Genomic DNA, 23,310 nt, shown 5'->3' on the forward strand with positions numbered 1-23,310 from the left:
TTAAGATGGAAAAGTGAATAGAGCGGAAAGGTCAAGAAAAAGAGATTAAAAGGTGACAAGGAAGATGGTTGTGATGAGTGAAAAGAAAAACACAGGAATTAAAAACAGGAGGAAAATGTGATACAGTGGATTAGGATGGTTTAAATTTCACATAATTTTCACATAAGCAAAAGAGAAAATCAGGCTGAAGTAATAACAACAAAACACTACACCAAATCAGAAAGAAAATGTTAACATAGATAAAGCTCATTACTTGTCAGTTTTCACTGTAATTTCTCGCATCCTAGTGAACAGAAATCTGCACGTACAGCTTGAAAATTCCATTTTACTAAATATATTGTGAAGTTTGTGTGACAGAATGGATGTATCACATCTATTAGTCATTCTCTCTTTTGTGTAATTGCATTCTATCCACCTAGCATTCTGATTTCTGGAGACAGTGTTTGTACACTTCTTGTCAGAGTTTTCTAGAGCATCCAAGGTATCTGTTTTGCTGTTTTTAAAAAAATCTTTACCCTTTCATTTTCAGCAAATTTGTTGTACATTAATTTCCATGTTCTTCCTCTCAAGATCTTTCTTTACAAAGGACCTGATTGTAAGTTTGAGCTCTGCATAAAAAGCTTCCATAGGAAAAATGTATCCTCTATATAGCATCTAAGTATGAAATAAAAAGGAAGTAAGTACTTGCTATCAGAGTAGCAGAAAACAGTATGGTCCTTGCAGGAACACTTTGATACCAGTGCTGCTTATACAATAAGCCAGTATAATAAATGTTCTGTTATTGAGGACGTATCTGTATGCAGTAATCTGCAGACAGAAAATAAAAACTAGGGAAAATGTGCTTGCTCTTTGAACTTCACAAATGTGTTCTAGGCAGCTAGAAGAAGGTAAAATACCAAGGAGGAATAGGTTAGAAAGGGGACTGACAAGTAATGAAGGATGCAGAGACAGCAGATATGACATGAAACATTATCAAGAGCCAAACTGAACAGAATTTTTAGTATGAACTTGGATATGTTTAGGACCTCTGTCTTTTTGGTACCGTGTCCGTCCTGTTAGGACAAAACCAAAGTCAGCAAAGGCACTCACACTATAATTCATCTGGTTTAAAAGCTAGGGGAGATGGGTGTATTTTTATGCTAACTAGGCAGGTGCTTTGGAGGCTTTTCAGATTTTTTTTTTCTATAGTCTATTGTTGCTGAAACCTGACTTGTCAATTTATCAGTGGTTAATGAATAGTAAGGACAGTGCTGATGACTGGAGATGCTGACAAATTTTCTTTTTGGAAACTTTTGTTCGTTCCTTCTGTTTGATTCTTTCACCTTTTCATGGTTTTTAAGATAATATCTTTGTGTTTATATTTAGTATAGATCCAACTTAAAGCAGACACTGACAACTGAAGAACCATGGGACCTTTTCTTTTGTTTAGTAGTCCTCTTCAGAAACCCATTTCCACAGATAACAGTTCCAACTTGAAGCTTAACTTATTATGGAGGTCATTGAAGGACTTCCCCAAATTAAGCCAGGGAAACAAACATAGCACAAGTGCAGTAAGTCTCCATTTAATTCCAGCTTTTAACTTACAGCTTTATAAATAACTACACCAATTTCTGTGTACATCAAACTTTCTTATAGCAGTATTTGATTAAACTTTAAAAAAAGCACATTTCTAAACAATGTAACCTGCATGATTCTGGCAGAGAAATATATATATAGGCACATTATCTTTTAAGAATAATAATTCTGCTATAGACATATATGTATTGAAAGTATGTTGGTGTCCTTTTTTGTATAACTGATGTAGTTAAGGAGCTGCACCAATCCTGCATGGATTGTTGCTTACAGAGAAAGTTGCAACATAACACGTAGGCATGTATGGTCACTGTTGGCAAATGCTGTGTTTTTAGCAGTGATTGCTGCATGAGCTTTTGAAAGTTATTTTAGAGTTATTCATTAATTAGTTTTGCTCTTGTCTCCACAAACAGAGGGTGTTAGCAGTCCTTACAATACCTATAAATTGATATTCCTAGCCAGCAGAAATACAGCATGTAATAATTGAGAGGTAGTAAACAGCATTATTGACAGTTTTTAAAACTTCACTTCATGACATATCATCCCAAATAGTCCAAAACACCCAAAGGTATTTCCAGAACAAGTGTCCTTGAAATGTTGTGTCTCATTTTTTTCTACTTTTCACTTCATACGTTTTTGAAAGGAAAGGGAAAAAACCCATGAAGCATTATGCTGCCTATCTGTTTATTCTGTATCTCCATTTTCTTCTCAGGAATTGGTTCATTACAGTGGCCAAGCTGCTTTTAAATCTTCATGAACTCTTGAGACACTTAGTGTCACTGGGAGAAATTCCAAATGGTAAAGTGCAAGAAACCAATGAGTAAATCACTCACATGCAAGTCATTCTGGAAAGATTAATTAGAAACTCTGTGAACACAAGAAGAACATCCTCAGTTCATGCTCTTTTTTCTCACTGATCTACAACCTCCTTTTCAGCTTTTAATTTGATTTCATAATGTTGTTCACTATCAGGTAAAAGCTCCCATCTAGTCTGCTACCCTCTAGGTCTGCATCCCAGCTGTATTCAGCTTCCCCTGGATCCTGGAAGATTTCCTGGTTTTATTGTTCAGAAACCTTAAGATGATGTAACATTTTTCTATCACATATGTATGATTTCCTTTGGGATTTGGATTTTTAAATTTCTACACAAATAAACATTTTATTTTTCCATGTCAACATTTCAGTTTGGGTTTTGTGGGTTGTTTGGGGTTTGTTTTGTTTTGTTTTTTCATTTGTGTAGGCAACTTACATGGACTACAATCCTCTTAGTCAAGCTCTTAGGAAGGCTTTGGGTCGGAAGATTATGTAGCCTGATGATTCTAAAGCTGTTACAACATTTCTGGGCTATGATGTAAAACTTCTCAGTACAGTGAAAAGCTCTAATATATTGAATGGAATAAGGGAGCAATATTCAAACCTGCCCCCCATTCCTGTTTTGGTTGCACAATGCCATTTTGTGGGGGTTTTTACCATTCACAAGAGGGGGGAAAAAGAAGACGATATTTTACATGAAGGTAGGCTGTTGTAAACTTCAACTAAAAAAATCAATTTATTGATGGTAGGTGGTATGTTAGGCCTGAGACCAAGTCCCCTGGGAAGCTCATGGAAGATGTTCTGGAATGCCTCAGGTAGTTTCTCTCAAGTGCTTATGACGAAGAAAGAAGCGTGTATGTAACAGTCTTTTCAAATTGCCGTGCCTGCACAGATGGGTCTGAGTGCAAAGGGTGTTTTTGCAGTGGGGGGAGCACAGGGTTGTGTGGAGCAGGGTTGCTGGAGGAGCTGCAGGGTGTGATGCTCTCCCACTGCTGAGCTGGTCTGATTGTGGCTCAGGAGGCAGCAGCTGTGTCTGTCTGCATCCTTCCTCACCTTCACATCTCAGCAGCATGAGGTTGTGGGGACCATAGGTATAACACCTTGTAGCATTGAAGTCAACAGCAGTTTTGTTACTGACTCAAATAACCTTGTATTTGGTCATAATACCTCTTTCCTTTCCATTTTGCTTCTCAAAACTCTCTTTTTAGAATAAATAAGATGCTGCATGTGCAACTGTGTATACACCTTAACTACTCCATGTGTGTGTAGAGACACCTGTACACATACACATGTGCACAGAGACTTCGTCTGTGTTTGTATCTGGCTTTAGGCAACTGTTTGACAATGTAGATTCACATACTAATGTACCAGGGGCATAAACCAGTGTTCTAAACTGTCACCCTTAGCATATATCTACAAAAATGTAAAATAATTTAAGTATTGTAGACACTTCACCGCTTTCAGCTCTGACCCTATTACCACTGGGCGGTTTGTTTGGCCTGTTTCCTTCGCTGATTACTTTCAGCTCTCATAAAACCTGGATATTCATGTGGCATGACAGCTTTAAAACATGACAAGATACTATCAGTGTGTGCATGGTAATCCCCTTTCTTATACCCTTGACACTGTTCAGACATAGGCATAGATATGCTTACTCCTTTGTATTTACCTCCCCAGCTATATTTTCATTCAAATGTCTATTCACAGCCGCATAATAAGTAGTTTGATTTGTACCTAATTGTAGTAACTGATTTTCATTATTTATGAAAGTCATTGTCAGAATTCATTTATGGTTCTGACTGTGAAGAAACTTGTAGGAACAGCTTCAGGTGACTGCAGCAATAAAATAATTAACCAGATACTTTAAAAAAGTTGATGACCAGTGCATTAACTCTTAATATTTCAGGAATTATTTGCACTTCTGTGTTCATACTTCTGCAATTCTATTACTTTTTTGTGCATAGAATTCTGTTCTTGACGTATTATAAGCTTTAATTATCCTGCTAGTGTGTTTTTATGTTAAATGACTAATTATGGAGAAATTAGGATGCCTGTCAGATTCAAAAATTGAGTGTGTGTCCTAATTTGTTCTCAGAGCTATGAAATAATTGTGGGCTAGGGTGGAAAAGTATTATGGATATAGGTATGCAAAGGAGCTTGCCAAGTGTCTGTATATCATAAAATGTCTTAAATCTACAGACATAAAAGTAGGATGAAGACACAGCCATTAAAAAGGCAGTCATTTTTGAGTATCGCATAATTTAGACACTCTAAGTTATTGAAGTGTCACAAGTTTATTGCACCTAATTTATTAATACAATCATTTGGGATTCACTTATGTCTCTTGCTCTGCCCCAAAACAGGCTAAAAGTCTGTTAAAATGCACAGACTCTGCTTCAGCAGTGAAAGTGTAAAATGCTCCTCAAAATGCAGTGACATGAAAAATAACAATTTTACTGTAGTACTTGCAGGTAACAGGTGGCCATGTTTCTGATTATTTGTATTTATGTATTAAAATAAGGCAGAGAAAGGAAATAAAAACCAGGTGAGCTTTGTTCCTGTTTAGCTTTCCCATTGCCACATTAGGTGACATTTTTATGGGGAAAAATAGCCTCTTGCTTTGACCTCTAATGAGGACAAACAAAAAACCCTCCCCAAAACCAACCAACCAACCAAAAATCCTGACAAATACATTGTGTTTTTATGCTTTGAAAAATATTTTTTTTTTTAATGAAAAGTTTAAAATTTATTTTTAATCCTTTCATGTACTGAATTGGCTTTTGTTTGTTAACAGGTTCTGTTTTGTTTATTTGCTACCCAGGTTCTCTTTTGATGTGTTAAAGCAGTTGACAAAATACTGCTGAGGAGAGCTGGAGACAAAAGAATCCACTTGATTGTAATACAGGTGGAATTTTGACAAAACACCTTATGTGGTATCTGAGACAATTATACACATGAAGAGTTTTTACTTTTAACTTCTTTAAAATAAAATAATTAAAAATTTCTCACCTTTTGTTATCTTTTTTTCCCCTAATCAGGACAGAATTTTACCCTAAGGCAGTTAGGAGTTTGTGAACCAGCAGCTCGTCGAGGACTGGCATTTTGTGCGGAAATGGGGCTCCCCCACAGAGGTTACTCTATCAGTGCAGGGTCAGATGCTGATACTGAAAATGAAGGAGTGATGTCTCCAGAGCATGCCATGAGACTTTGGGGCAGGGGGGTCAAATCAGGGCGCAGTTCCTGTCTGTCGAGCCGTTCCAACTCAGCCCTCACTCTGACTGATACCGAACATGAAAACAAGTCCGACAGTGAAAATGGTAAGTTCTTATGCATATGCCCATATATAAATTAATGTTTATTTGCTGTTTTGGCTGACACTCAGTAATTTTAAATCATTAAAGGAATGGCCTTGAATTATTTACCTTCTTTCTTTTTTTTTTTTCCCTCTCCCCAGAAAAGTCAATATTCAGTATCAGTCCTAACTAATGCAGCCTTTGGATGTGGTGCTTTAGTTGTAATTTTGTAACAGTTTAATCACAAAAAAAAAATTAGTTCTGTATTATCGCTAGCCATATCACCTGTTACCCTCTGGGGAACAGCTAAGTAGTGATAAAGTTGTTCCCCAGACTAGCTAGAATTCAGAAGTTTCATTGTAAACTGTTCTTCAACACATCTTAGAGAAGTTGCAGAGTCTTAGAATGGATGAATGAACTCAAAGAATAGCTTATTAAGAGGGCTCATGTGATTGAAAAAGAAATTTGATTGTGCTTATACTTCTTAGCTGATGAGAGCAATTGGAATTGAGGTGAAGAGGGACATGTGGCCTTTGATGTGCCTGGGGGACTGGATTACTGTGCAATTAAAATCTGCAACAAAAATCTTAACAGCAGCTTTGTAGGATGTGGGGTATGACCATTGTATATTAAGTCTTAGAGTTTAAATGAAAATAGGTTAATACAATTGAATGATTAATTTTTAAAGCTTTTCAAAATTTTTTACCTCCTCTTGAGGTTATGAACAGAATCTAATGTGGTGTTAAATGCTAACTGTACCAGTCTTAACTTTTTATTTGCAGAAGATTTTCAGCTTTGCTAGAATTAATACAATTGTTCTATTAACTTCATGACTTTCTATGTGAAAAATTCAAAAGAGGAATAAAGAAAAATGAGTAACAATGAAAATTAGTGATGGCTATTGCCTGCATGTCTACATGTCATTTTATTAATTTATTAAACCTGTCCGCTCGGCTGTACAAAAATTAGAGCAATTTTATTGCTGTCCTCCGGCAATGACTGTAACACGTGGTGGGAAACAGCTATGTAGGTATGTATGCATGGTAATCCTTAAAAAATGAGTGCACTTTCATTTTAAACTACAAGCAATAAAGCTTAGTCCTTCCTATTTATTATTTTAACTTCAGTTTGAGAAAACAAACCCAAAGCTATAATTTATTGTTATTTGTACTTGTTTTTCTTCTGGTGGCTGTTTCTACCAGAAGATACCTGTGCAAAACCACTGTCTCAAATGGGACCGTCCTTTTGTGTTGGACTTAATGCTACATGGTACCTGAGCAGACAGCTCTCAGTGTTTACAGGTGTCTTGTGTCATGCTTGGAAAATTTGTTTTGAGTCAGAGGCACGTTCTGAAAGAAGACAGAAGTACTTGCCTACCACCTTTTGGCAGTGGAGTTTCTGTGAGATAATGCTTGATATTTCAGCTGCAGAGCAATCTAGAATAAGTTGTTGAGCAGTCCCGTGATTTTGCAAGGTCTATGGTGAAACAAATTCTCTTGACCCTTTTGTAAAACCTTTGGTTATTGATCTTGAAAATACATATTTATATATACATGCATGCACACACACGCCCACGATCTGTAGAAAGTCATATCTTTACATTACTGAAGAGGTGACTGCTTCAGAGGTACCATAGGTTTGGTGTACTTTTCAATGGGTTTTACATTTACAATTTTTTTAAAAAGAAATTATCTGATTAAAATATGCCAAAACTTCCTCCAATCATCTGAAAGTTAGAATGTTTTGTTTTTATGTGTGTGAGAAGACTGAATATGTTAAAAAATACATTATTCTGCAGTGGTTAAAATTATGCAAGGAATGTCTGGTGTTTGATACAACTTCGATGAAGAGTTTAGCCATTAAAAAGGATTACAGTTGATTTATTTGTTAATAGGGAGGCCAGCAGTCCAGCTTAAGAATGTACTGGGACTGCTGTGAAGCTAATGAAATTTTGATGGCTTGAGAGTTCCCTAGGGTTATGAAACATCTATAACTTGGACCATGTCATGGGTCACCGTTTCAGTGGAGATGTTAAAATGGTGAAAAGCTTAATCTTCTTTGGTATTTTTTCTCTGAATTTTTGTTTCCACTGAACGTGTAAGACTTGGCTGAGAAATTATTTTATACATATCGTTGGAACTCAGAAGATTTAATGCTCATAGTAGAATAGAAAATATAATTTAAAGCCAGGGAAACCGTATTGCCCTGGCAGGCGCAGGTGCTCTAATCAAAGGACTAAACTGCAGGTGAAAGTTTTGTTAATTTATGGCCTAAACTTAGCAGCTGTGCCAGTCTGCTGTTAAAATCTGACAAATCTGTTAAGGCTTTGAAACCAAAGTGAGAGTTACAGCAAGTCTGCTGTATTGGATCCCCCTCTGCTGTGTGTGAAAAATTCCTGACTGAATTTTGATGGCATTGCTTTACAGGTAAATGCATTTCAATGCAGTGTGTTTACCTTTAAGGTAAAAAAGCTGCAACTGGTTATGATGAGCAAAACTCAACACCACCAGATCGTACTTTCCTCACGTAAAGGCCTCAGTGTTTCAGTGATCCCAGCATTCACCCAGTAAAACTACTCACTGTTTAAATAGTCCTTTGCCATAATCAGACCTTGGACTTGTCAAGATGATGAGAACTTTGACTTATCCTACAGGTTTATGATCTCAGGATTAACAATTTGGTGAATGTACTTGGGGTTTTCTTTCTTGCTGATTAGACAGGAAGAGAAGCTCAGCATCAAAATAGCATTTCCTTTCCTTCCTTGTAATTGTTAGGTATTTGCTCTTCTGAAATAGTTGTGGATTGCATATCCCTCAGGAAGGCAAAACTTGCAATTCTGCTGCATAATTACAGTGAGCAAGAAGAAATACTTTGTTGAAAATTCTTATCTTTTATTTGTCAAGGTCTTAATAGTACGTTTCTAAGATCCTAAAAAAGTGACTTAAATTTTTAAATAATCTTGGAAGATGTAGAAGTTTCTTTAAACAAATAACATTGCAAATTATCAAGTTGCAAAATTTTAAAAATGAGAACATACTGTGCCAGCAGATAATTTTTTTTTTAAAGCAACAGAACATATATCAAACATAAGGTTAATAGATGTATTCTCACATCAAAGGTTATTTTAGGATATTGCTCAGTAAATAATTCTGAAGAGAAATTATTTACTTTGATTTCATTCAAGTTCCATGTATGACTCTTGGCATCATATTCTGAGAGATTTGTCATGTCAGCCTCCCTGAAGGAGGACCTGCATCTGTTATTCTGGGCAACCAACCAGTGTCACATACAGTATAATGTATCAGTTGGAGCACACTGAGCATGCACATGCTTTTTCAGGCTTTCTTCTCCATTCTCATTGCAAGTTATTTCATAAATGCTGCATCGAGAAATTTATGTTGGTAATTGTTCTAGGAGCTGTTGCTTTGAAATACAAGCAGCGGGTCTCTTACACGCTTGCCAGTAACTTTATGTTGCTAAGCTTTTCTAAGATTACTAAAGCTTGTCTTTTAAACTGGATAAATATTGCAGCAGAGTATGATCTACAAGTTGTAGTTAGACTTCAAATGGCCCATTTGCTTAAAGGGTCAATATATTTTTAAGGTATCTTAGAATACACTTATATATTTAAATTATTTTTTAAACCCATGAAACTGCAATCCCTGACTTAATGAGACATCAGAAGGTTAATAAGCAAAACATGAAAGGTAATTGAGCAAGTTATTCCAGAAGTGCAGCACCTTATTATTTATTTATTTGTCCATGTAAAATTATATAGCTGGTTTTGTGTGCGTTTTTTGTGTGCTGGCCTGAAAGGCTCTGGCAATGATTCTGATTGAAAAGTCACTCATTTAAGACTTGGGTCAAGTTCATGTCACCTTCTACCTGGGCACGCAGAAAGTAGTTCTATTGGCACTAGAATGTGGGGATTTCTTTTTTTGTTTAGTGAAAGTTTTGCACTGATGGGTTTTTGTTAGAAAGCCAGAGATCAGGATGTAGCAAAATAAAAAGAATAAAGGGAGAGAGAGAGTCAAGTTCGTGGCCTCAGGCAGTCATTCTGAATTGGTTAGATAAATGGTTTGAAACTTGGACCAATTTTTCATGGATACAGAAAAGTAGATATTGCTGGTAGAGCGTTTATTGCTGAGGGTTTGCTGTAAGGAGAAAATATCACTTTATCAGCTGTGTGGCTACCTACTTGCTTCCTCTCCAACTTCAGACAGTTTCTGAAGATAGCATTCTTGTGAACCTAATACTCTCTTGTCCTTCCAGAATGATGAATTTACTGGCATTCAGATCTCTGAAACCCAAGAAATACTTTGGTAAGATACTTGTCAAGACATTTTAATCTGTTGTGTCTAACCCAGTTCATCTATAACATATAATTGAACTCTGCATTAATAAATAATGCACATAATTCAGGAAGTAGTGTTACATGTTTTCACCTATTTAACATCTTTCTTTATGCTAAGGCACAAAACTTGATTTAAATGAACCCTATTGAATAGTAGCTGCACCTGCTAGCCAAATGCTGAGCCTGCTGATCAAAACCAGCCACATAGCTGGTGAATTAATCCTCATCTTACTGCTACACCACCAATTACAATTTCCTCACTCTTTCCCACAGATTTCCATCTAGCAATTGTCTTCTTCTCATTAAGTATGCCAAAATGTCCTAAATCTTGTTTTGCTGCCAAAAAAAATCATGACCAGGAAATCAATCTGTTTTATTTTTGACAGAAGTCAGCTCTGAAATAATATTTAATATTTTACAGGCATACAAATTTTTCTTTGGTTACGGAGACATGGAACAGAAATCCATAAACAAAAGTAATTATCTGGTGTTCTGAAATATTATCAGTTTTCTATAGTTACACCAGTTTTCAGATTCTATTGCGATAGTAGTCCTGTGGATATATTTCAATTAATAATCTAATTGTTAATGCAACTGAAAATCATGTTCATAATTCCTTTGGCTAGTGGTAGCCAAAGAGGCAACAGTTGGGATGACCTTTTTCCAGTAACTTTGTGGGATCTACTGGGTTTCATGGATTTGAGTGTCACTGAACTTGCTGTTGAAGAAGGGCATGAGATTCCAAAGGACCATCTTAATTACGCTTTCATGATGGGAATCTGGTATAGACCATCAGGCCAGAGGATGAGGCTCTTTGTTAACACTTGGACAAATTTTCTGATGTGCAGGAACTATAGGTTTAGCAACAGCTGACAGCAATAAAATTAGAATTGGTTTTTCCTTGCAGATCCCAATCAAAGCAGAAAATTTCAGAGAATTCATTCTTGGCTCTTAAGCTTATAAATCTTTCTAATGTTAAGGAATGGTGAAAGAGGTGTTTAAAGACCAACTGTCATATTTCAGGGTTTCTCAAAATATCTGAATTTTAAGGAAAAAAGCCAAAACATGCAGAAAAAGGAAGGAAGGTCAAATTTCTGAGGAAGAGCTTACAAAGATGCTTCAGGAGGACCCTGGGGAGGCGCAGGCGTACGAATAAAATTGAGACACAATCAGTAAAAAAGTAGAGTTGTACGGAAACATGAATACTAAGAAAAAGGAGAAGACGGAGTTGATTTATTACTTAGCAGTGAAAGAAGACTATATTGCTGATATGTTTTCTTCTTGTTGGTTTTCAGCATTTGCTACCTGAGTAACTGATCACAGAGTTAATATTTATACTTTTAAATAAAGAATTAGAGGTTGCTTAGATAAGTAAATTTTGTCCTGCATGTATAGAGTGTCTACAGCCCCTGGGCTTTTTATGATTCATGAGTGAGAAATCATTGATGATGGATATGGTTTTGGAAGGTAAAAACAAACAGGACAACTTCAGAAGGGAAAAAGAGAAAGGAGGAGGAACCTTTCTAATAAGTTATGCAGGAAACACCGTAGGAAAAAAACTGTTTATGCTTTATAACAAGTGAGACATTCTACATCATCTTGTGCAACTGTTCTGGTGCCTAGCCAACTTCATTGTGAATTTTTTCCCCTAAACAGAGTTTCCCTTGCTGGAGTTGGGACCATTGCATTGGGTAGTGGAAGACCAAAGTTAGATTTCCACCTTTTGCCTTTCTGGCTCACTGAGCTTCTCCTCAATTTGTATGCTTCAGCACTCCAATCATCATGGGCAGTCTTCACTGAATTCATTCCAATTTGTCAGTGTTGTACTGGCAAGATGCAAACAGAATACTGTCATCGAGATGTGGCCTTCAAATGCTGAATAAAAGGGACTAATCACTTCCCAGGGTATGCTGGCTCCATTCTTCTGAATGCAGCCCAGTATGTGGTTAGGCTTATTGTTGAAAGGGCACACTGCTGAACTTGTCCACATTGGCTCCCCAGGTCCTTTACTACAAAGCTGCTTTCCAGTGGGCTCCCAGCTAGTACTGTTAGATGTGGTTACTCTGCCTTTGGAATTCATGAGGCTTTTTCGGCCAATTCTTAGAGCCTGTTGAGATCGCTTCAAAAGGCAATCCTGCCCTGCAGTATGCTGATCAGTCTTTCCAGCTTGGTGTCATCCACAAACTTGCTAAGGGCACATTCCATCTTATTCATTCTCAAGATGTTAAATGTAGTACAGACATGAAACAACATCATCCCAACATCATCTCCTGACGAATGCCATTACTGTTGAGCAACAGTTGCTCTTTGCACTAAAAAACACTAATCTTACAGCCCCTTCATACAACCAGTTTTCTACAAAATGTTCCTTGCATTTTGTAGAAAATGCAGCTCAACCATTCAGTCCATCTCTCTCCAGCTTGGCTAGCAGGATACTATGGGAAACTGCATTGGAAACCTTGCTGAAGTCAAGGAAAGCACTCTCTGCTGCTTTCCCTTTGTCTGCTGTGACAATTAGCAGTCAGGTTGTTTAGTTATGATTTGCCTTTGGTAAATACATGTTAGCTGTTCTCATTCACTTTCTTTTCCTGGAGACCTATCCCGGCATATGAAGGATACTTCCAGCAATATTTGTTCCATCATCTTCCCTGGGAGCCTGGGATGAGGCTGACTGTCTCTGCTTCCTCATATATTCCTTGCCCACCTTGAAGATGACATGACCTTTTGTATTCTAGTCATCAGGAGCTTCCCCCCATTACCATTACATTCCAAGGAGTCAGACAGTGGCCTTCCAAAGACTTTGGATGGCTCTGCCAGCACTAGTGGATGCTGCAAGTCTGGGCCCCTGAACTTGTGTATGTCCAGCTTGCAAAACGATGCTCAGCAGCCCATGTCTCCTCTGCAGTGCAAGGGCTTCTCAACCAGCACTGAGCTTTGGCTTCCCCATCCCTGATCCTGCATGTCTGGGAAACATTTCTGTTTCCTCCTGGGTAGGCATCACCTCAAGGTCACACTGGTTATTGGGCAGTGGTGTTTGCTGTAGTATGTGGGGGTTTCTTCCACGAATGTATAATGTGTCTTTGTATACATATATACTGCTGCTGAAATAATCCTGCTGCTGCATTCAGTGCAGTGCTAAGACAGGAGTGGTGTGTCTCCATGACTGCTTTGGGACTACACTCTGAGACAAATGCCAGCCATTTGGAGGCCTAGAGAAAGGTTAACAAGCATGATCAGAAGTTTGAATTACATGACACTAGAAGAGACTGGGAGAGCTCAGCCTGCTGCACCCAGTGTGTTCTCTCTAGATACTGCTGCTGTTACAAAGGCCACAAATGGCAAATAGGACCAGAGGCAAGCGGTGCGAATAGCAAAAAGTACACGTTAGCTCAGCCAATGGCATTCCAAGAGTAACTCAGTGAAAGATTCCTGGGGACCGTGCGGATATTTAATCATCTGACGTGATTTCCAAAACAAGTTTTAAGTGCTGGTGTAGTTGCTGTCGGTCCTTGAGGAACAGGGTGCACAACAGAAATTCTTCGCTTCCTTTCCGGTTTTGTTTTTTGAGAGTCAAGTGTCTTATTCAACCCAAAAATTAGTCAGCAAGGAAGCATGTTGAGAAAATTAAGGCTATAAAAATGTTGCTCTGCAATTTAATATTGAATTTTTATATTGGTTTTCTCTTCTAATTGGAAATGGTTAACTTTTCATAGACTTTTTTCTCCTCATTTTAGGTTTGGTATAAAAATATTGCTCTTCAGTTGCCCTAAGCAATTGGGGTTCTTCTGGATGTACTTGTGCAAGGATTTAAATGTGAGGTTGCTGTAAGAGTGCAGTATGCTTTGCACATCTGTGAACTGATGATCTTTGCTGTTTTGATTTGGAATGGTTTTGATGTCCTTGAAAAATTATGGTGGTAGCAGTAAATTGTTTTAATTAATGAATTAGAGAGTAACGAATTTGCTGAATCAGGCTTATCGACGTAATTATTACTGGAATAAAAAGGAGGAAAAAAAATCTGTCAAAGCTGTAAGATTATTTGGTTATCATTAGAAAGCAAGTTTCTCAGCTACTACTTTCCTAGTGTCCTGCATAGGTATGTCGATACTGGGGTAGGGGGTGTATATACATGCATATATTTATATATTGGTCAGCTAAAACCAAATGAATGGCAGAGATATAGTCTAAATAGTAGTTACTCAATATAAAAAGTAGGATTATTAATATTCAGTGGTTTTAAAGGTGTTTTTTAAGCTTAATCTAATTTAGATTTGTAATAAGATTTTAATTGCATTTCCTTGTCTAATTATGTCATATTGAGAAATAATCTAATAATTATTTCAACTTTAAAGTAAATATAAGCTGTGCAATTGCAAGAGTATCAATAACAATTACAGGTGACAGTCTTTGTATGCTGGTCAAATAACAGCTGGAGAAAATTTGTCAAGATGATTTTTTTTTTTACAAAGTGCTGCAAAGGCTTTTGGAATAGACAGTTCTTTAATTCTTATTAAAGCCATGTAAAACTTACTTTGATGTTTTTTGGATAAAGCTTTTTTTTCTCTGATTCAGATGAGAATTCAATGTAAAATTAAGTTTCAAGCCAGATTTGAAAATTAATTCCTTTTACAATTATTAATATGTGGATTGAACTGATCAGAACTTTTTTGGGTCTTTATAATATACTGCCTGATATGTTGGTAAAATTTAAGGGGTTTTTTCTTGATTTAAGGTAAGAAGAGGATGAAGTCTCAAATCTCAGGAAAAGAAATGTTTGTTAAGAAGCTGTGGGTTTCATTTTTATTCCACACTCTTCCCCTCATTCAGTATACCATTTTCTTCCTAAATTCTATCAGGTTTGTGTTCAGCTATCTATTGTTTTCATCTGTATGTTGTACAGAAGAAGAAATGTGGTTTTAGCTCACTGAAACCAGGAATAATAATTGTTGGGGGGATTTTTATTCCACCTTAAAAACCTTTCAGTGGAAAGGTCTTTGATACCTGCTGTGACCATTGTAGTTTAGTCCAGGTTTCTGTATAGTACATGGAAATCTGCGAAATTCTTCTCAATATCTTCCTTCAGTTTTTGTTTCTTTTTTCTTTTTTTAGATTTTACAGTTATGAACTCACAGCATCAAGTTAGGAAAAGTGAACAATGTAAATTAATTATAGATTAAATTACAAATATGCAAATATTTAGTAGGTGTGTATATCTCATATCCGCTGTAATAACATACATAATAGATAATAGTTTTCTTGGTTTGAAGATTCTGTGCAGCCGCTATGCCAGATCTGTACTGCTGCTGGCGAATCTCTCCCTGGGCTGCTGTGGCTGCTGACTTGGTACATCTGAGACAAAATGTGAGCAATTCCATCAGTAGTGCAGCAAATATTTCTATTCACAATAGAAAAAGAAGCTACTGACCTGGGAAGCCCTGGTTCTGGATTGTCAGGCCACAACAGAGTAAAGACCAACCACAGGCTGTTTTTCTAGTTGGCTATTTAATGGTTGCTTTTTGTCCTCATGGTGAAATAGTTTCATAAGTGTGTGTATATAGCCACATATATGCATACATAATCATCCTCACAATGCCTTTTCATTCAGGTTCTTGTCATACACATTGTCTTCTTATAGAGTAAACATACAGGGCTGAGGACCAGTTGTTTCTTCTTCAAACAACCTAGAAACTTTGAAGCATTTTCACAATGAATACATGTGCAATTGTGAGCATGGGCAAGGGAAACTTATTCTGGTGTTACATATCTGCTGCTGAATTACTGTATGCTGGAGAGATTGATTTTCCTCCCTCCCCCCCGTCGCTGGGGTTTTATTAATGTAATATTTCTGTAAACTACTTTAAAGTTACAAATAAATTGCTTTGGGTAAGTGCTGATGACTAATGCTATGGAGTCTCAGCCTGCACCTGTGGCAGACAGTCTAAAGAATTTGGGTTGTTTTGTTTGTCTACAAAACTTGACTTTCTTTTCACAGTGGTTTCACTGAACTGTATTGGTCACCTGTGCAGGTTGAAGAAAAATAGCAAAAGTGAGAAGTCTAAGATACTTTGAGGCAAAATTTAGTTCTTTGAGAAGGTTTCATAATTGTCTTTTCTTCCTGCTGTTGAAGATGAATATTGAATTTATCAAGATAGTTTATAATCTTTGAAGTTCTTTTGAATATTCAAAGTTCACAAGATAACTGGGTCAAAATGACTTTGAAAGAAAATGGCCTTGGTTAAATAGATAGTATCCAGTCTCCTTCCATGTAGATTTAACTAGAATTGTTCAAGCTGCTAAGTTCTTCATTGCATGATTGCTGTATGCTCTAAAAGGAGATTTATTTAAAATTGCTTAAAAGCTGCACTCAGTGGGGAATTCTGCTGCTCGTTCCCTTAACTACTTTAGCTGCAGAGAACATATGACGTCTTTTTCATTAACTGTCTTTGCTGCTTGTTTGCTTTCAGTAGAGTTCTTGGAGATTGTTATATTGTTTTGTAAATTCAATATTGCTGGATCCTGGCTGCTTATGGCAATTGAGATGAGATTAGATGCTTTTGTTAACAGGCCCCAGACTTTAAATTTATAGGGACTAGGCACCATCTGTTCTCAATTAAAGGTCCTGAGCTCTGAAATTAATTCCTTCCATTGGTCCATTAGACTCAGTCTTTTGACCTGAAGTCATGATAAGGTTATATTAGCCTCTTGGGTCTTGGAAAAGTGAGGAGTTCACACAGGGGCAGTGCTGAATATTCCTTTTAGTCCTTGTATCAGTGTAGTTAGAGGACAGAAAGCAATAATTGTTTTTCCGTTTTACAGGTAGAGTGAGATTTTTCTAAAAGCGCCCTGGAGATTTAGAGCTCACATCCTCATGAGTTGTAATAGGACTTGTGCTTCTAAATCACAGAAGTGCTATTGAAAATCTTTCCCAGAAAAATCAAATTAATATAGAGAATGTTGACTAAATTCACAGGAAGACTTGATATAGAAGTGGGCCGAGTGTAAAAGTCCATTGTTCCAGGCTTACATTTGCTTATTAGATTAGCTGTGTTGTGCTTCAGCTGTCTTTCATTGATTCCTTCTGCAGCTGCAAAAGGATGCGGGATCTTACCAGAAGTCCCTGCCCTAGAATTATTCAGCAAGTGCATTTGCTGAATTTATATCTGTCCTGTGGTGTGTAGAAGTTGCAGAGAAGAAATAGATGGATGGACAAATGGGTTCACATTTTTGTGGTTCTAACTCTCCCCTCTTTCGCATTTGCTTTCTATATTCTACTGAAAATTTAGGTTTTCTCTGTCAAAATACGGCAGGAGAATACTGTGGAGTGGAAAGAACCTGTAGCTATGAGATTCTTAGTTTCAAAGGAAAAGCTCCAAGGTATCAAATAGCTGTGCTGGTTGTTTAAATTTACTGGCAGTTCCTATACACATGAAAATGTATTTTAAAGGTTTCAGGATCTGGTAGTTCCTGAACAGACTTTGGTTTTATTTATACAGTGCTAGTAATACTCTAGAATGCAATTTGTAAGAGTTTTTGAGACTGAAGGCTCTTTAGTGTCCTGTAAGTATTTCTGTCTTACCCCAAAATGCAAGTTATTAGAATGTTTTGGGATCTGCTGGCCAGCAGGCCATGAGTAGAAATCAGCAGAGAGAGTTCATGTGCCTGTTTTTATTCCTATGCAACAATCCCCATGACATAAAAAATGCAGCAGTGTTTGACTTCATACAGGGAGCAAACAAAGTCAAAGTGGTTGCCTTCTCGGTGGGAAAGGAATGACTTGTGGCTAACCCACCTAAGTGTTGCTTGCTGGCAACCTGTCAGCCAGAGGTTAAACCCAGGAATTCAGGTTGTTTATTACTTCTCAGTATTTTCCTTGAGTTCACCTAACTCCTTGTCCATAAATTTCTTATTCACTGGGCGGTGAGGATACTCCCAGTGCTGCAGAGGTTTATACTTTCAAGGCTGACTGCAGTGCCATTTCCTTGTGCCATCTTCATGCTGCCAAGGCAGCTTTATGTAGTTGTGTCATGCCTCTGTTGTTTTTTAGGTTGCCAGAAGATGGGTTGCTGAGCCCTGTAACTACTGGCAGAACAATACTGAAACACTTTTTCATGTCCACAGGGAAAAGCACTCTTCTTACTGTTCTAGCAGTTGCAATGCTTATTTCCAGCAAGGCCATATCTCAAGCAGACCACAACCTGTTGCCTTTAAAAGGTGGGTTTTACCACAATCTAGGTGTAGGCATGTAACAGCTTTTTAATTGGGTTCATAAACAGCTAGGTAAAAATAATTCTTTTGTCTGCTGCTGCAGTTAGGAGTTCATAAAGATTGGTCGCTTGAAAGTTAGGTATTTTTCAACATTACTTAAACTGGAATAATGTTGGAGTCCCCATGATACAAGACATTATTTGTCAAGTGTGGCTTAGATGGCTCTGTGACATGTATATAGATTTCAAAATTCATTTTCAGTTGTTAGAAATGCCCAGATCCATATTTGAAAATATAAGTGAGTTCTTACCTTTTTCCCACATGTAACATATCATATAAAACTATAATGGAACTTACCCAGAAAACACTGGTGTCCACTTTGCAAACATTAATAACATTCTCCTTATTCAGAGACTCATCTTTGCACTTCTGGGATTTAGGGAACACATTTAAACTACTATAACAATATTGAAAATATGGCAACAGAGTCTGAGTACTTTTAGTTAGCAATTTGCTTTAAAAAAAAGTTCATTTCTTATTTTCTTACAAATTCTTTGTTCTTTGCAGCATCAAATGCATTGATTTTTATAAAAAAAGTTAATCAGCTTACCTTCATTCAGAATGGATTTCTGTTCCTCTGATCAGCTTTACACAATTGAATTTTTCATCCTCTTTTCTGAGGTATTTCAATGTTATGAAAAAAGCATTAAAGAGAATTCTGATAAATTATTCCTTTAAAAAAGATCCTACTGCAATGTACTTTCGTTGAAGCTGGAGAGTTAATTGAACTGAGAGATATCTCTTTTGTTTTCAATGATAAAGGTATCTATGCTTGGTAAATACAAGAGACAATGTCTCATGGGGAGCTGGTTCCCTACTGACTCTGGTTACCCCAGGATTTACAATATGAATTTGAAGTAACCATTTAGGTGATGTGGTAGTTTTGATTATTTGAAAATCCAGTTATCTTTGTGATTTTGAAGTAGAGTAAGTACACTACAAAGTATGGGAAGAAATATTTTCCGGTCATATAAACAAATAACAAAAGGGCTTTTATTTTTTAATGTTTTTTATCATGCTGTCTGATTTTGCTTTTATGGAGCAATGGTGGTTCTTCCCAGAACCTGTAAAAAAGCCAGACAGTGTAATATGTTTTTATGCAAAATGTTTGATTATGCTGTTTTGTCTTAAGAAACAAACAAAAAATAAAAAAAAACACAAAACAACAAAAAAAGCCCAATCCCTCCCTTCCCAAAAACCCACAACCTTTTTTCCAGTATGTTTCTACTTTATTTTTCCTTGTTAAATCAAGCTGACCTAATCTTTTATGAGTTGTTTTTGCATCTGTATTACCTCAGGCTGTGCTCTCATCAGACTTTACAAGCTAAGTAGACTTGAGTTTCAGATAGTCTGTGGAAATAATCAAAGAAAATGTACCATACTCCTGGATGTGATGATAATGGCTCATTATGTCCATTAAATTTTGTCCTGAATCGGTGCCGAGTATTCTGCTGCGAGTTCAAGTTAGACCCGTTAGACTCTGTGTGCTGATCACTTGTAATTACTAAAGCACAACTGTTAGCTCAGCTAAACTCTAGTTCTAGTGTCTTTCATTCTGCTTATCAATTTCTTCTGAACTTTACATGTGGGAAGCCTTCAAAGCATTTGCTTTGAAGTAAGAGACACTTCAATGAAATCTTGATTTGGTCACTAATTTGCTGTATCTGCATTTGCACTCTGCTTAATTTTTCTGGTTTTGTTTTCCTATTTATAAATGAGCATCATACTGTTTATTTTGTATCAAATTTACTAACTCTGCCTTTTTTAACTTCTTGAACTTAATAAGTTGAAACAGTTGGGAATATCTTTTGTATATGTGTGTGTGTGTGTGCCTAAATAAATATATATAAAATCAAGATACATTTCCAGTAACTTTACAAAGGGCCTAACGTGCATAAATTTAGAAGTGTTTCTGAAATCTGCAGTTAATCTCTCTAAATTTGATGATTAAAGATACCAAGGTGGATGCAAAAACCTAGCCAATTTCTGGTAATTTCAGATGAGATGCACAAATTGTAAGCATTTTAAGATGCTTGTGTGTACACATTCTGAATAAATGCAAATGTTTTCCTGTGTTCCTAAAGTGTTATGTCTATTGCTACTGCTAATTGCTGTTACTGGAAATGTGGTTTTTATCTGCTTGTACTGGAGTAAAAAAGCAGAGATTGTGTTTCTGCCCTTTCTCCTGTTACATGCCACCTCCCATTATAGCAAAGTACAGCTGAGCTGGTATTCTTGTACAGGCTTTGGCTAAATTGCTGTGAACTTCCTGAATTGATTCTTTTGATTTTTGATTATATCAGTACTCTTAGATCAAGTACTGACATTTTTCATACTCCCCTACAATACCATTTTTACGTTTTCTCTTATCTCTTGTTCAGGGCTCTTCAACCTGAGGCTTCAAATTTTATCGATTCAGTAACAGATTAATTTTCTTTTTTTTTGGAAAATGGGCACAAGTGTCTCCATCTCCTGTTTTGGAGAGCTGCACATACTGCCATGCTCAGTCTGCTTGATGTGTTCTTATAGGATGCACAAAGCATGAGGGAGAGGAGGCAAAATCAACTTTCTGGAACTATCTGAACTGGTCTCATCACATCTAAATGAAGCAGTGGCCTTTCCTCCACTCTTCTCCCGTTCCACCAAAAGCATGGGAACAGTTTGTTATCACGTAGACAAGCCAGATTCCATTCTTGCCCAAAACGGAAGTGCCACATTATAGTCAACCACTGATTCTTGGAAATGCAGGCAGATGCTTGCACTTTCAGAATCACAGGTGGGTATCAGGAAGAAGCACACTCAGCCTTGCAGGGATGCTGGATGGAGATTTACTCCTTTCCTGCAGTGGAATAAGGTAGAGGAAAAGCCTCCGCATTCCGCTGGTGACCGAAGGTCCAACATGGCTTGCTTCCTACCAGCCATGTAGTACTGGGACAGCTGAAGCAGCTGCTGGCACTGGAACACTTGCCATTACGTGTGCTGGTCAGGTGTATCATTGCATCTTATTCATGTTTGCTCTCTCTCCCCAGATGAGTTGGTCTGTCGTAGAGTAAGGAAATGTCTGCCCTAAATTTGATAGTTGAAACTGAGGAGAGCAAAGCCAGGGTTAACAGTACAGGTAGCAGCCCTGTCTGGTCAGAGCATTGCCTTTCTCTGCTCTGCTCTCTGCTCTGACACCACACTAAACATGTCTGCTGTGCTGTATTTTCTCTCCAGTACCTTCCCAGGACCTCCTCAGAGTCGGCTGTAGCCAGAAGTGGCCTCGTTTGTTTTGCAGCTGTAGATGATGACACAGCAGAATTCAAGAGAAAATGCATGTGTTCATAGTATTTCCTCATTCTGAAATGTAGGATGACTTTAGCCTGTCACGTGTCTACATTTGAAGAGAGTCAATAAATTCATACATTTCTTATCAGCCCTTCTCATTTTGGTGCTTCCATTCTTCACACTCCTCTGGTGCACAGCTTTTTAACTTGCAAGGCTCACTTCTGCAAGAAGTATTCCATTTGCAATTTCACTGCATGGCCTGTAACACAGGACACAGGAATAAAAGGATTTTCCAGACAGCTAAGCATTACAATATATCAGTTGTGGAAGTGTGCTCGAGGAGGGACCAAATCCTTATGCAGATTGACATTGCCAGAATTCATGTAAAGCATGCAGCATCAACCAGGATCTCATGAAAGCTGTAACAGCTCATACTGTTCTAGATTATAGACTTGGCTGGAGCCATCACCAATCAGGACTGGGAGAGGAAAAAAAAATGCAGTCCTGTGAATATGGATAGCGGAAGATGTGAAATCATGCATGCATAGGTATTGCAGCTTTCAAGACTTCACTCCTAACATCTGCAGGTTTGGCTGGAGTTTGTATACTGCCTTTCCAGGTACCACCTGAACAGACAGATATTATGGATCAGACTGATTTAATGGAGCAAGATGCAGCTTGGTGGCTTGATGCCATGAACATGTGGAGATTGTGGTTTTTTCCTGGCTGTGACTATTCACATCAAATGCACTAGGCAGGCTGAGTAACTTGCAGATACAAAGGGAGTGATATTGGGGTGAAAGCAAATTACCTAGTCTTTCTTCTAGGTTTTGAACTTTTTCAGACTGTCCCACGAAGAGTTCTGCATCTCATTTTTACGCCTTACTTCAGAGAAAAACAACACACTATCAAGCTGAAAGGATGTGACATTGATTCATTTCGTCTTTGCTAGGAAGGAGTCTGCCTCAAAGGAGATCTTACCATATAAACTCTATTTCCATGGGTTCCGTATTTTCACAGTAGTTAAATGATGACAGGTGTGGCTGTTGAAGGGATTTTTGTGGGCAGTGTGAAGGATTCATTTACCACTGAACACCAAATTCATAATTTCTTCTTTCTGCGTTATTTCCTAATTGTCATAGGAGTGTCCAAGCTTAGCTGGACAAGGCTGCAGGGTTCTTGTTCCAGAAAATTTCAAATACCAGAGGTGTCATCAGTTACCTCCTGTGCAATTGTCTGTTGTATTTGGGGCATATTCTTCAGAACCAAGGTTCTGTCCGGTCCAGTCATTTGCGCTTACCTTGAATGTCAGTGGCTTGAGCACCACCATGAGTTACTGTGCCTTGCGGATTCAGGGAATCCCTTTTCAGAAATCATGAGACCTCTTCCCTAAAGTGGATGGATTTTCCATGTGAGATTTGAAATGTTTGGATCCAAACAGAGTTTCTGCAACACAGAACCTAGCCAGGCAGGAGCTAGTTTCACATCTTCAGTATCTGATAATGAAACTCTGACACTAGGATTCCTTACAAATCTCTCTCAAACAAAATTGGAGACAGCTAACCGTGGAATACTGTGCATGTGCTTAGTACTTTTTTCCTAGAGTTTGCATTTTCTAAGTAACATATACAACTAAATTAAATGTGAGGACAATGGACTTTTTTATTCCACTTCAGGTCTTACTGCTTTCCCTGGCAAAATGCAATTAAAATCAGTAAGCATATAGATAGATTTGAAATACATCAG

At 37.5% G+C, this 23,310-nt stretch overlaps 1 protein-coding gene across 6 annotated transcripts in view; it reads left to right on the top strand.

The window, feature by feature from the left end:
* The window catches only part of TENM3 (teneurin transmembrane protein 3), a 413,821-nt gene that overhangs the window by 104,870 nt on the left and 285,641 nt on the right, over window positions 1-23,310 (top strand). For all 6 annotated transcript variants that reach the window (XM_082282288.1, XM_082282290.1, XM_082282291.1 and 3 more), the window contains one exon: window positions 5,424-5,702. In XM_082282288.1, coding sequence (XP_082138414.1) covers window positions 5,424-5,702 — 279 coding nt within the window. The remainder of the gene's footprint in view (window positions 1-5,423; window positions 5,703-23,310) is intronic.

Source organism: Coloeus monedula, assembly GCF_965178545.1.
Source record: "Coloeus monedula genome assembly, chromosome: 5".
Lineage (NCBI taxonomy): Eukaryota > Metazoa > Chordata > Aves > Passeriformes > Corvidae > Coloeus > Coloeus monedula.